The sequence below is a fragment of the Falco biarmicus genome, chromosome 3, assembly GCF_023638135.1.
Source record: "Falco biarmicus isolate bFalBia1 chromosome 3, bFalBia1.pri, whole genome shotgun sequence".
Classification (NCBI taxonomy): Eukaryota; Metazoa; Chordata; class Aves; order Falconiformes; family Falconidae; genus Falco; species Falco biarmicus.
This window is the reverse complement of record NC_079290.1, coordinates 94,215,916-94,229,798: the sequence shown is the minus strand read 5'-3', so window position 1 is coordinate 94,229,798 and position 13,883 is coordinate 94,215,916. Positions and strand designations below refer to the sequence as shown.

The 13,883-nt window shown below is 44.3% G+C and overlaps 1 protein-coding gene across 9 annotated transcripts in view; it reads right to left on the bottom strand.

Moving 5' to 3' along the window:
* The window catches only part of RREB1 (ras responsive element binding protein 1), a 125,907-nt gene that overhangs the window by 35,899 nt on the left and 76,125 nt on the right, over window positions 1-13,883 (bottom strand). For all 9 annotated transcript variants that reach the window (XM_056330904.1, XM_056330911.1, XM_056330907.1 and 6 more), the window contains 2 exons: window positions 6,426-6,570; window positions 5,140-5,279 (listed from right to left, as the gene is read on the bottom strand). In XM_056330904.1, the coding sequence (XP_056186879.1) occupies window positions 5,140-5,279; window positions 6,426-6,570 (285 nt within the window). The remainder of the gene's footprint in view (window positions 1-5,139; window positions 5,280-6,425; window positions 6,571-13,883) is intronic.

Sequence of the window (13,883 nt, the reverse complement as noted above, 5' to 3'; positions counted from 1 at the left end):
TGCTAATGATTGAAACTACCTCTGTAACCTTTAAATTTAGATTATTTATTTTCTTGGCTATTTTATCTTCCCAAAGTCAATGTGCAGAACTGCCCTGAAGAACTGTAACTGGGCAATAAATATATAATATTCTAAGGAGCTGGAATAATTTTGACTCCAAACCCACTTCCTTTTGTCTTGACTTAAATGGAGCTGCTCATGTGCACTGGCTAAACTTATTTAAGACTAGGATGTAGGTCCAGGTGCCTTGTAGCATCCCACCACCTGACACCATGCACTGAAGAATGGGGATGTGCTCACAGAGGGGGAAACCTTGTGACCAGCCCGACTGCATCGTCAGCTGCATGTGGTATCTTGTCAAACTGTTTACCCACAGAGTCCAGGAGACCATTTAAGTTGTCCACTCCTTCTGAGTGAAGCCAGGTAACACCAAGACACAATGACAGCATTTTCCACCTGGGGTGTTTTCAGAAACAAGAGCTCACAGTGGTTACCCTGGCAAAAGTGGAGGCAGCTGACAACGGACACCAACGGTCAGGGTGTCCTGACACTACATCCCAGGACCTGAGCTCCTCTGTTGCTATGCCAGCTACCGATCTAACTATTCAAAACAACAGCTTTCCATGGTGGTATTCAACCTCTAGCCAATTTGACTTCACAAGTTTCTACAAAATTTGGCTAGGCTGTCTTGAAGAACAAGGTGGACTGTGAATGGCTTTTGGTTTTCTTTGTTTGGAAGTTCTACAAAAGCACATTACCCTGGGACAAGAGAACTGCTTTTGCTGTCCTTGTGAAAATATGCCCGAGATTTGGCAAGTTACAAAGCTTAATATATTATATCACTGTTTGGACATGCTCCGTAAAAGGTCAAAAAACATAACCTACCCTGAATCCATTCACAGCAACAGGCATCTACTGGTTCTGGTCACCTGGTCAGCTCAGTGACTGAGGCAGACAGTGTCTTTCACACTCTGCAACGTCTATTCATTTCTTGTCTCACACAAAGAGTCAGCAGAAACAAATCCCGTAACTGAAGGCAATGCCACACTGAACGAAATACGATCAGAAAGTCCTCGTAACAGTCATTAAGATCCAGGCTTTTACCACTGTCAAACTGCACAACCATCCTTGCTCAGAACTGATGTTGAAACAAGTCTCCAAGAAAGGAGGTAACTGCAACCTACCACCACCTCCCTCCTCAGGAAGATACACGCGTGAGAGGCAGCATAAATGTAAATGTCTCCTTGCTGCTGTGGGGAAGGAAAAATTAAAAACCCTTTAGCTGTTGGTACAGAATACTGTAAAAGAAGCCTCCTGGAGAAGAAATATAAAGGGTATGCTCTGGTTACAATGAAACCCAACAGAGGAATTTTATAGTGCATACTCTTTTTTAAAAGCCACACGTTTTACTTTAAGCCTCTTCCATTGTACTTGCCAAAGGAAGAGGAGAAACCTCACATAGCGCCTGGAGAGCTTTCTCCCCAGGAAATCCTCACGTCTCTTTTGCTTGCGCTGCTGATGTTGCTCAGAGCTGTCTGTCAGCCGACCTTTACAAGCACATTACCATGTTTGACAGCAACCCTCTGCCACAAAAGCTTCCAGAGAAGTTACCCCGCTCCCCGAGGTTTCTCGTTTTCCCTATTGGCTGCACAGTGTTTCACTGCTCTGCTAATTATATCAACACTTAAGATACAAACTCACCAAAATAGATGGTGTCCCGAGGCCCCAGCTGCAGGGGAACAGACATCTTCCTTAAATAATCCAGGTAGAGGGAAAAGGGGGGCCGAAAGCACCCCTGGGCCACCTCCCACAGCTAATGGGGACTGCAGGAACCTCGCTGGGACCAGCTCATGTCACTAATTAGGGTGCAGGTCCCAGGGCTTCAAAGGGACAGAGACTGACCAGGGGGGGTAATGCAATGAAGGAGATGCAGTACCACAGCCCATTGTCAGCTGGACAAAGGGCCCTATTATTGCTCCCAAGAGCAGGGCAGTTCTTACCGTAATTAGGAGACAAAGATGCACGATTTAGAATTTTACATAATCAAGAGATACTCTCCCACGCGGGAGCCCCTCTCACACAATCAGTGGATTAAGTATTGTTTATTCTGCTGCAAGTAAACAAAGAGGTGCTCCCCGCTTGAGGCTTTACATGAAAAAGCAGTACTGGGGAAGACAATGCGGGGTGTCTTTTCAGCTGACTTTGAACAGCTAACCCTGTGATTTAAAGTTGTTCATTTGACAGTATCTGGAAGGGTAATGGCCCACCCTGTAAATTAGCTGCTCACTTGCTGATCCGGGGGCTGCCAGACAGCCTTACCTTTTCTGCTGCTTAGCAGAGGGGGGCCAGAACAGACAGACTCAGACAGCTCTGGGGGCAACAGGCTGTATTTACACAACAGCACTACAATGGCAGGATTAAAGGACCACAAGGAAGCCAGGCAGAAGCTCCTGCCCACCCGGGCACTTTGCTACTGCAAGGGATGCATTCCTGAAAGGATGTTGGTACCACCATCAAGGCAATGCACACTGGTGTGCTGCTCCAGAGCCGATGGCTACAAATGTTTTTATGCCAACTACTGGTGGAGCAAAAGGGAGTCAGATGTTTGCCCTGTGCTTTACAAAGAAAGGCACAGCTAGGCAGATTGAGCATCACTTATTTTTGGTCACGACGAAACAGTCTGTGCTGGGCTACCTAGATAGCTTCAAACTGACTGCCAGACCCGGAGCATCTGGCTCAGATGCGCATCTGGTACCTGCCTTACAGAATTCCCGATCAAGTGACTCTGCTTCTACAATACTGGCAATAAGAAGAGACTGAGGGTGTTCTGCTCCCTACCCTTCACTCAAAACACAGCTGCTACGCTTTTTTGCTTGTTTGAACTTCAAGGAGAGTTCTTCCTCCTCGTCTTTACAATAAGGAAACACCAAGATTTGATGAGTCCTTCTAACATTTTGTAGTTTACTACCCCACTGCGAGCACACCCATACACACGTACCTCCTGCTCTGATACTCTAGCATAATACTGCCTTTTCTTCACCTCTTTCACTCAAAAATCACCCTTAAGACTCACCAAGAGGAATCACTTTAGCCACACGAACTCAGAGCTGAGAATGTCGTGCCACATTCAGTGTATCTTGTTGAATCCTATGAACAGTCTTGCAGAACCCTGGGAACCAGGGGATTACAGCCCCTGCCTGCCAAGGATTTTAACCTATTTCCTTTGGGATGAGAGAGTCTACCTCAACTGCAGCCCAGCCTGCTCTGCTTCCCAGAGGATTTTCTGTTAGATTGGGCCAAGCAGAGACAGTGTCATTTGATTGTCTAGACCAGGACAAAAGGTGTGTTTTAAACCAGATAGGCAGGGCAAGTTGCATTTGAATATGTTAGCTGACCAGGGAGAACCACACCTTCCTTGTTCTGTCCTATCTCCACTGTCTTAAATTACTAAAGCATTTGACAAAACCCCCTTACCATCTTCTAGACTAGTCCATGAAGACCAACATCCCAGCACCACCCTTAACTCATGCCCACAGAACCTGACAATTGTGGCTTTGATTTAGGGACACATTTTAGTCTTTGTTGCTCAACATCATCAAGGGTAGCAAAATCCATTTCAGAGGAATATTATCCAAAAGCAAGTCTCCTAATCCTAGAGAAAGAGTCGCAAGAGGAATAGCATGTTTGCACAGCCACTGTGTCTTTCTGGAGCAGACTGCAAAGCTGCCAAGCTAGAAGAGTTACCTATTCTGTTATCTTTTATACATCACTCACAGCAAGAGAATCCAGCTCTCCACTCAGGTCCATGGCATATAACTTTGCAAAGAGGTCATATCTTCACAGAAGCTTGAAAATGAGGCTAATGCCAGGATAAGCCTAGTATGACAGCTGCTTTCTCTAAAGCATATAAAGTGTATGGCAAAATTACCTCAGACTCCCTTTTGTGGGGGTTGCAGAGCTCTTACCAGAGAACAACTGTTTCAATTTTGCTCTACAATAAAAATTTACTTCATCTACTTCAGAAACTGCAAACTCCATTTAATTAACTACTATTTGCTGGACCAAGTTTAAGAAAGACCTTTCCAACTCGTTTCCCCAGTAATTACAGCACTTAGAACGCCTTTTAGAATAGTTTTACACCTATTTACCAAAGTTTTTTAATTAAAAAATTTGGAAAATTTAATAAAATTAATCATGTTTAATAGAATGGGATGGCTCTGCTCCATGCCATTCTATTAAGAAACTATATTCAGGAGAGAGTGTTGACACTTAAAGATGCTGAATTCTGCACCCCTGCAAAAAGATCATTAGAGTCCAATGTCCCACAATAAGCTTAAAACACTGACACACATCTGCAAATGGACAATCTCCTTTTCTAAAATAGCAGCCTTTCTACATGTATAAACTAGACTTGGAATAGCTCTTTTATATCTTCATGTATCTGGTTCTATGGTTTTTTTATGGTAAAAAAAACCAGGGAATAAAATACCAGTAGTCCCAGGGGCAATTACATGAATCAAAACAAAACACCCAAGCACCTTCCCAAACAATTTATAACTAATTTTTCCTTGTTAAGAGAAGCTGATTTAAGCCAAAATCTTCATCATTCCCCAACCTTAACACGCAGAAAAAACATAACATGTTTTATTCCAAGTCTGGAACCAGAAACTCATCTATCTTCACTCACTCTCATGACAGCCAACAAAGACTTTCTATCCAGCTGCTGCCTTTTCCCCAGTCAGAATAATCCCAGAGGTTGGTACCTGAATACTTTTATTAAGTTTTGCTTCAAGTTTTAAGCATCTTTTGTTTAACTTGTTAAAGTGTTGCAGTGTTGGCATTTTACAATTTTATTTAACAACAGCAATGGGTTCAGAGGGGAGGCAGGGATGCCTTAATTTCTTCTAAAAACATTCCCAGCCATTAACTGGCAAGATTTCCTGTATTTTCAAAAAATAACAAAATTAAGCCCTACAGCACCCTGGTAACACAAGATGAAGCAGAAACATTTAAAAACCTGTTCAAAATCACAAGGAGGGGCAGCTCACCGTGCAGGGGGCTGAAAGGCTCCTGCCCCTTCCCAAGCCAGCTCCCTTAGGCCATCTGGTGACCAGAAACACTCTCGGGACTATTTCTTACCTCAGCGAATTATCTGGATGTGTGTCCATGTGGGACTCCAGCCCATACTTGCAAAAAAAAGCTTTGCAACACACTGGACAATGATAAACTTCCTCCTCAGCCTTCTTATCCCCTTCACCGGAGTGACCATCCTCGACAACCTTCAGAGAGAGGGAAAAAACCTCACTAGACCAAATTTCAAGCCATAAACCAAACATGCAATCCATTCAAAGTCTTCCTCCTAAAAATGAAGTAGCGGGCTTCATCCATAACTTTGCTGCAGGCAACCAGAAATTACTCATTTCGGCAACAGAGAGAGGGTAAGCGACCGGGCCTCTGTGTGTGTGTGAGGACATGCACAACCAAAGAGGAGGCTCAGGAGAAGATAAAGTGTGCAGCTAAGTCACGGATAAATGAGAAACTGCAATTTGAACAACTTATAAACCCATATGTTTATATAACACTGAACTAGCATTCCTCCCCCTTCAGAAAGCCAGGCGAGCTGTCAGCTTAAATTATTTATGCTGCTGAGATACTGCCAACTGCTAACTCAAGTGGTCCAGGGAAAAGCAGCGAACTTCTGCATGTTTTCTATAGCCCTCCTCTGATTACAGGGAGAAAAGCATGCACACAACAAGGGATACTGTGCTAAATGGAACTGCTACTAGCTTGCCATTTAGAGATAGCAAGTGGAAAGGGTCGAATTAATTTTGGCAGCCACGACACATTTTGTACAAATGATTGAAATGCACTAAAATATTTCATAAAAAAAAAACCCTAATGGAAATGTCTAGCCTTCAAATAAATATTTTCTTGTTGCTCTTGCAACTCCAATAATGCAAAATTGTGCTACTGTGAAAGGGAAATGTACTGCAGATTTTTTTTTCCCCCTTTGGGTCAAGACAAAACCAGACCTAAGCTGTCGCTGCTTTTGAAGCAAACACTGCTTTTTTGCAAGTTCAAATCACTATCCTGCAAGACTACTATGAATTAAATAGGAGGTAAAAAAAAAAAGTTCATCCTCTTGTCATCCAACATCAATTATCTCATATAAATCATAAGTAAACCCAAAAATCTGAACAATAAAGAATTGAGACAATTTAATTCTTTCAATCTCTGAAATTAGACATTCTTTTTAAATCTCAGACAACAGTGCTGGCTACACAGGACAAGCACGGCATCTTAAAATATATACAGGGCTGTAAAAAGACCAGATTTTAGTATTTCTGTTCTAACTGCATGAACTCAACAGCTGACATATTAGGAGGTAGCGAGGAATGTCTTTTGCTTCATGCTCCATAAAGAACCTTTTTTGCAGGTGTCCTCTCCTCTCTGTCCATCTCAACATCATGACTAAACTTCCGTTTCGAAGATAATCGCCTGCGCTTCAGCGGCGACGGGGGAGTTGTGCTTGCTGTGCTGTTCGGATCCTTCTCATGAATCTTCATGTGCCTGAGCAGGGGGGGGAAGAAGACACTGTCAGCAGGCAAATCGGGGTGGAAAGTCCATGTAAATTTTAACACCAACAGCACTTCTTAAAGGACACCGGCAGAGATCACATAAACCAGACTGAACTTTTAAAAAACAGCTAGGGCACAATCCAGCACCGGCCCTTGGTGGCACCCAGGACCATGCAGGGCTGCAGCAGAGAGCCCAGTAGCTCTCCCCCGTGCCCCAACCCACAGCATGGCACTTGCCCCGCTACCATCTAGCACCATGCGCACCATGGCTGCCCCTTATCATCCAAGAAGCCCTGCTTCTGCCTAATACTGCACCGTAACCTACATGCCTGGCCTCCCAGTCTTGTGATGGGCTAGTAACTAAAAGCCCACAGCTTTGCATCCACTTCTCTCAGTGCAAAAGAAGTGCCCCACCTTCAGCTGGTTCTCCTTTTACAGTTTGGACAACACCCCAGATGGATCTGCATACGCCAATGTCACAGCAACACTTCTAAAATACATGTTTCCTTCCCATCCTTAGCACACTGGTGCACCCCAATATTGAATTCCACCTGCAACACTGAAGTCAAGATACACCTGGTCACACCATTATGCTACAGCAGGTATGGCTTGCAAAACTGTATTGCCACAGCATGATCACAAACCTGCTTCTCCAGGAAAACAACTATTCCTTGTCACAAAGACACTGAAAAGGGGAGAGGGACAAAATGGCTCAGGAAGCAATCTCATGAGTATCTGTAGACCTGACCTGCTTGCCTCTTGGTTTTCCATATTTGCAACCCGAGGAAGACACCGTCACCTAGTTCCCTTCAGTCACATGAAAGGTATTGCTCCTGTGATTCTTTTTTGAGTACTCACAAGCTCAAATTGTAGTATTTCCTTTTTAATGTAGGGCCTTTAGCCTTACTTCAAATTTATAGTGCTTTTGAGAAAAAAAAAATCAAACTTCTGCTCCTTCATGCAACAGAAATTTTTGCTTCTAATTGCTAGAAATGGGAGCACAGGAGAGAGTTGCTCTTTGTCCCTAGGACTGACTTCAAAGCAGCATGAGGGAGACAATGTCAATGGCATTTGGGCACATCCTTCAGAAGTCACACCCACAACTCGGCTCAGGACCGTGTCATTTAACTTGACTGTGCACTATCATGTTCAAACATGAGAGAATGTTGTAACCTAGGCAAGTCTCATATGTCCTCATAACCGCTTGGGTGTTATGACATAAAATCCGTTTTAGTTTTGGATGCCAAGGGCATGATTCTTTAAGATAACACACTGGACCAAACTGACCCACGGGCAGATGGCTGGAGCTGCTGGAAGGACTGTCCCCCTCACACAATGCTTTTTTTAATGTTTCCTTTCACAAACTCTCAACCTTTTCTTTGGGTTTGTTTTTTTTTTTTTTTTAAAAAAGGCATCTAAATTACCATCTCAAACTACAGCCAGGCTTCTGAGGGTGTTATGCAGGAACAGCCTCAAGCCAGAAACACGACACGTAGCAGAACCACTGCAAGATCAAAATGGCTGTTCAGCTACTGCCTGCTTTCGACACTTGGCAAGGCTGGGGCTGCTCAGAGGACCAGGTCCACACGAGGAAGAACATGGCCTTCCCCAGACCCCCCAGGAACCCTCAGTGGTCACACAAATGGCGGAAAGACACTGGTGACACCTGTCAGTCACACTGTGGGAGGTTCAAGCAGGAGAGAGCACCTGTGTGCAGATGCGCCCAGCAGGTCAGGCACAGTATCACGGAAATGCTGCTGAATTTGTCTCACCTCTTTCCCGGCTGAGCAGAAGGAAGGCTGAAGGTCTGAGGGTTTGGCTCTCTCCAGGCTCGACAGCACCCGGGGAGAACCTGGAGCACTGACGTAGCCTTGGAGTGCAGTGCACTGCCCTGCCTCAGCCCTCTGCTACTGCCACCACAGGCACCACTGGTAACCGATTTATCTGCATGAATCCGGTGCTATCTGGCCTCACAAAACCTGCAAGAAAGGCATCTGCAGGTACTGTACTGCCTCGTTTTATTTAGGTTTTTTTTCTTTCCCTGTGGCACTGATTTAACTCCTCATGCTAGCTAGAGCTTCCTACAAGTGAGAAATAAACAGCGTGAGGAGCAGTTGTCTGTATGCACACAAGGATAAGGGAGAAGAAACCAGGTACTTCCTCAAAGGGTTTCTGTCAGCAATAGCTGAAGGTAAAACTCAAAAAGCAACTGGGAACAACAAAACATAGTATTCAATTGCACTGGCAAAGCACAACCTGGAAGGTGGTTTGTTGGTTGCCCGCCCCCCCCTTTTCTTTTTTGGTAAAAACTACTTTCCAGTTTTGATGAGCTCTTGAAAGCATGACAGAGGCTTTTGCATGTGCCTGTCTGTTCCCCCACCCCAGACACACACACAGACTGCACGCTTAACCTTCTGGCAGCTCGGTTGATGCTTAGCTAGTATTACTTGGCCAGTTACTTTTCAGATAGCTAGAAAGGAAAAGCAGTCAAGCTAAATCATATTCACCCAGAAAACAAACAAACATCAAAAAAAATCTGCTACGCATTAAGCGTGGGACTTTTTGTTCCTATTTTCTTTTACAGTCTCTTTTCTGCCAGTAGCAAGTATGCAGAACTCCTGTTTAGTAGCTACCTATGCAAAACAGCTTCCTTAGGGCTAAGTTCTTTCCTCCTGCTCTTTGCCCACCTGTTGAACTCTTGTCTGTTTTGATGGAGCTGCTCCTACCTGAGAGGGGTGCGACTGCACGTCCACAATGTACCAACAGGAGAAACTGAGACCTCCAGGTCAGTGCCCATCCAGCCTGGCACCTCTCCCTGGCATGACCTAATGCATGCAAACACACTGGCTCCTGCAAGTCCCAAAAGCAGTCCAGCCGTGTTTGCAATATAACACATGCTAATTAGGCAGGGCTTGCTAACGTGGGTGCAGCACCACAGTGATGGGGCTTTGCTACATCTGGTGTCAAAGTCACTGGCTGCCTGCAGTTGCAGTTCTCCTTCCTGCAATGTGCATGGTTATGCCATGCCCTAAAAATGAGAGCTGAATCCATACCCACAGCAAGGAATGTGGTAATCCCTTCATGTGTTAGCTTTGCATATTTGAAAGGAAGCAACCCGAGCTATTGAGCTATAAACAGGAAGACACCCTAACTGCACCTTTGACTTCTACTGTGTAGGTCAAATATCACAGCCGCCGTGATAGCTCTCTGCATGCGATCATTAAGGAAAAAAGAAAAATCCGAAACCAAAGCAGCAGGTTCCAGAGTTCTCAAGGAGAGTCCCAACCTGTCCACGTTACAGCCAGCAGGTTTGTTCCTTTGGCAGGTTAAGCAAGTTTCACTACATCATGTCAAGGGTGGAGAGGAAAAAGATTACTAGAGCTACAGCCCAAGATAAGCGGGAAGATAAAGTCGAGCAGTACAAAGGATAGACACGATCTTCATCTCCCTCTTTTACTTTGCAACGTGGATGTCATTCTGCCTCGAGAAAACATTTATCACCCAGCTTGGGTTGAACTGCAACAGATGCCAAGTCACATCCACACATCCACATCCACAACCTTACTTCTAAAGTTAAACACTCCCTTCACCAAGGTTTCTCTTACTTTAAAAAAAATTCTAACTATAACTGGCGGGGGGGGGGGGAGCAGGGGGCAGGCAGTATTTGTGTTGCCTTATCCTTCTTTAGAAGAGTTTGCCTTGATTAGATCTCACATGTAATGCTGAAAATGCTCGACCTCACTGTTTAGCCTGCCAAGATACAAGGAGAACAGGAACAAAGCTGTGCTTAGAAGTTATTTTCCCATTGTGACTATAACAACATTTTTGGCCTGACAACACTGGCATACTTTGAATATGAAAGCCAGGCTTGTAAGTCAGCCTGGCTTTCAGCATCTTGCAATGATAAAGAAAAATGATATGACATCCGTCAGTTCCAAAAAAATAAAGATAAACGCTCAACACTTTAAGTGAGAATGTAGTGCAAAAAAAGAAGGGCAAAATAAGAACATGCACAGAAATGCTCACACTCAGCCACAGATGCAAGTTACAGTAACATGTGCCAGCAGCTCTGAAGAGACCACTACTGCAGTTCAGAAGAGAGCCAGAGCCACAGCAGATGAAACTTGGCTTTTTCTTCTAATTTAGATCAATGGAATATTGTGGCTCTGAGCCATCCTACAGAGCACCACAACAACTGCAGACAAGTTCAGGAAGGTACAGAGCCCTGAAACCTGCACTTCATATAGTGGTTATTAAGTCTCCCCAGCACGCATACAAGTACACATACACTTGGCCAGTACTGTGGGTGGAACACTAAAATGTAACCATGTTACACAGAATGAAAAGAAGGAGATAAGTTTGAGCTTAATATTAGGGAGGACTCCCTTGCACTAACTGCTAGCTAGCCTTGATTAACCTCTCAAAGTGGTGGAACTCTAAAATGAGACCAGACAGAGCCAGAAGAATTTCCAAAGAATAATCCCAAAATGGAAAGAGGAAATTAAGTCTCTTCCAAACAATGTCTGATCCACCTCTGAACTAAACTCTTTAATGCTGAAGAACTGCTATGCAAAAAGAAAGCGCAGGTAACTTGCTACACACTGCCTTTCTCAGCACAGCTGTATGTGAAAAAACTCTCCTCCTAATCTCTTCCCTCCCCCTCACACAAGGAATTTCACAGGTGAGCCAAGAGGATCCAACTGTGCTACGACTGTGTGCCAGTCAGCCCTCCTGACAAAATCACATTTTTCAAGTGCTTGACTGCCTTTCATTCCATCCTTCCCGTGAGAATCACCTTCCGCTCCCCCCTCTTCTGCCACCACTTTCCTCTCCCCTCTAATGGTCACGTGAACAGGATGACTAAGATGAAACCGCCAAGAATTACCCCAGCTTCTTTCCTTTTTTTAGATTTTTTTAAAATTATTTTTTAGAACAAATGGGCAGAAAATTTTCAGCCCCGCACTGTAACTCAGAGTGTGATTTCAGAAGGGTGACTATTGCACCAAAACAGTAGCAAGTGAATACTTTGCTACTTTACATTGAAGAAGACACTTTTGTAATAATAAACAAATGCAGAACTCAAGTGCCTTACTCCTTTTTCTCCCCATGGATGGTGTTGGATCGTTGCCACAGGGAGGTTACTCATGGAGGGGGGGGGGGGGGGGGGAACAGCATGTGTCCTACTGAAGTGACATGCAGCTCCTGCTGGTCACATCCCAGTCTTTACTGCATCTCCAAAAAGGGCTGCTGTATTTTCTTAATGCCAAGGGGATTTGCATGATGATCATATAAGCTTTCTGGAGGTCTTGAAACAGGGCAGCATACAGTTTCAATGCCAAACCCAGAATGTGGGCAGGTTTTGACTGGCTGGCTCAAGGCTAGAACGAGGAGTCAAAGCATCCTGAAAGAGGCAACTGCAAGACGCAGCTGCTCCCAGCTCCAGGTCCCACTGAATTACGAACAAAACCCGGAGCTCCTGCTTTGCATGCAGATAACCTGATCAGCGCCACTTTGGCTCTCGGAGAGGAAGCATCCCTCAGCGTGTGTGGGAACCCCTCACCTCTTAACTCTGGAGAGCAAAAACCACACCATAGCTGCACCTCAGATTTCCACAGCTGCTGCTGTGCTCCGCATCCCTAAGAGAAAGGGCTTGCCAGGCTCAGAAGCCCAGGAAAAAGGAAGGTGTGGAACAAAAGGGTGTATCTTGCAACCTCTGAGCAGGGTCCAGGGTTAAGCCTCTCCCTTGTAACTAAGGCAGCACAAGCCTTGCTGGCTTTCAGTCAAGAGAGGTTTATGCCAGGTAGGTCTGATTAGAAGGAGCAGCATGTCCAGAGGGGGAGCAGCAAGCAATTTCACTGAGGCCTGGTTGGGAAAGTCCCAGCACCTAAATCAAGATTAATTCTTGAGCATAGGATCCAGTGCATGTATAAACACCCTCCTCCTCCCTCACGTCTCCATGCCTGTGGAAACGCAGTGGGGAGGCCAATGAATCCAGGCATTATCAGTCCAGAGAGATCATCTGACAGCATCAAGTTCAGGTTCTGGCTTCATATCCCACATATTATTCTAAGTTTCTCTGCTTTACCACTAGATGTACCCTACACTCTACTGTATTGCACATGGCTGTTCCTCATCTCCCTCATGACTGCTGAGCAGTTTGATATCAAAATCAAGGGGATAATCCTTATACATCTGATGCTTATTTAAAGACAACAGAGCCACACATCCAACCATTCAGAGACTAAGAATAAAAATCAGTGCTTTCCATCCTTCACCTTATTTAATATATACTTTTTCTTCCCCCCTCCAACATAAAGAGATACTCAACAAGTTAGTCTGGGAAGGACTGAGCTGGTCAGATGCTGTAAATACAATTTAGCTGATACAATTGCTTTACTACTTACACTGTTTTCTTCCCTGAGATCTTTCACTTTCATTGCTACCTGCAAATAACAGTAAATAATCTCCAAAGAATAAAAAAACCTGCCATGTTTTCAGTAATTTACAGCAAAGAAAAAGCCTGTCTATCATTCAGAACATGACCAAACCTTTTTTTTTTCTTTTTTTTTTTTTAATAGTCTGGTTTGTCTAAGCTTTAACTTCATGCCACCATATCAGAACTGACAAGAGTGCAGGAGGCATCCAAGACAAGTTGAAATTTGGACCACGATGCTTTTCAGGCCCCACAGAATGAAAAGTGGCTCACAGAGTAAGAGAAGACAGCCTCCAAAATTACACTGATAACATCTTTTTCTAGAGATTCGTATGTCACTTCATCTTCGTCACAGTGTTTGTTTCATTCTGCTTAATGAATGTTACTTCAGCCCAAACTGTCTAGAAATGTAAGAAACATAGAAATGTACAGGGAACTCCTAAGCTTCTGATATTTGACATGCACGGGAAGCAGATCCCAAACCAACAGAAAGTGAAGCAGCAGCATTTTTAGGAGCAACCATTTAACGTACTGCTGCTAACCCCCTCCTTAAAGAGTCTCGTGAATGTGACTGGAACTTAAGTCAAAAGTGCAGTAATGTTATACCTTTGGGTTAAAGAGTTTAGTCCGTTGTTTGTTTGTTAAAACATGCAGAGAATCTGTATTGACAATGTATTTCCAGTGCTAATTACCAACATCACCCACTTAAGAAAGCAATCCGCTGAGCCCTTGCCAGCTGTAATCACAGGAACCAGAAAGATCCTGGTAATTTTGCAAATCAGACATGGTCTGTACTTGGACAAGTTTCTGTTCGTCTTCTCTTCTTGGCTTGTCTGCTATTTGTATCCTCAAAAATACCCAAAAAATGACCC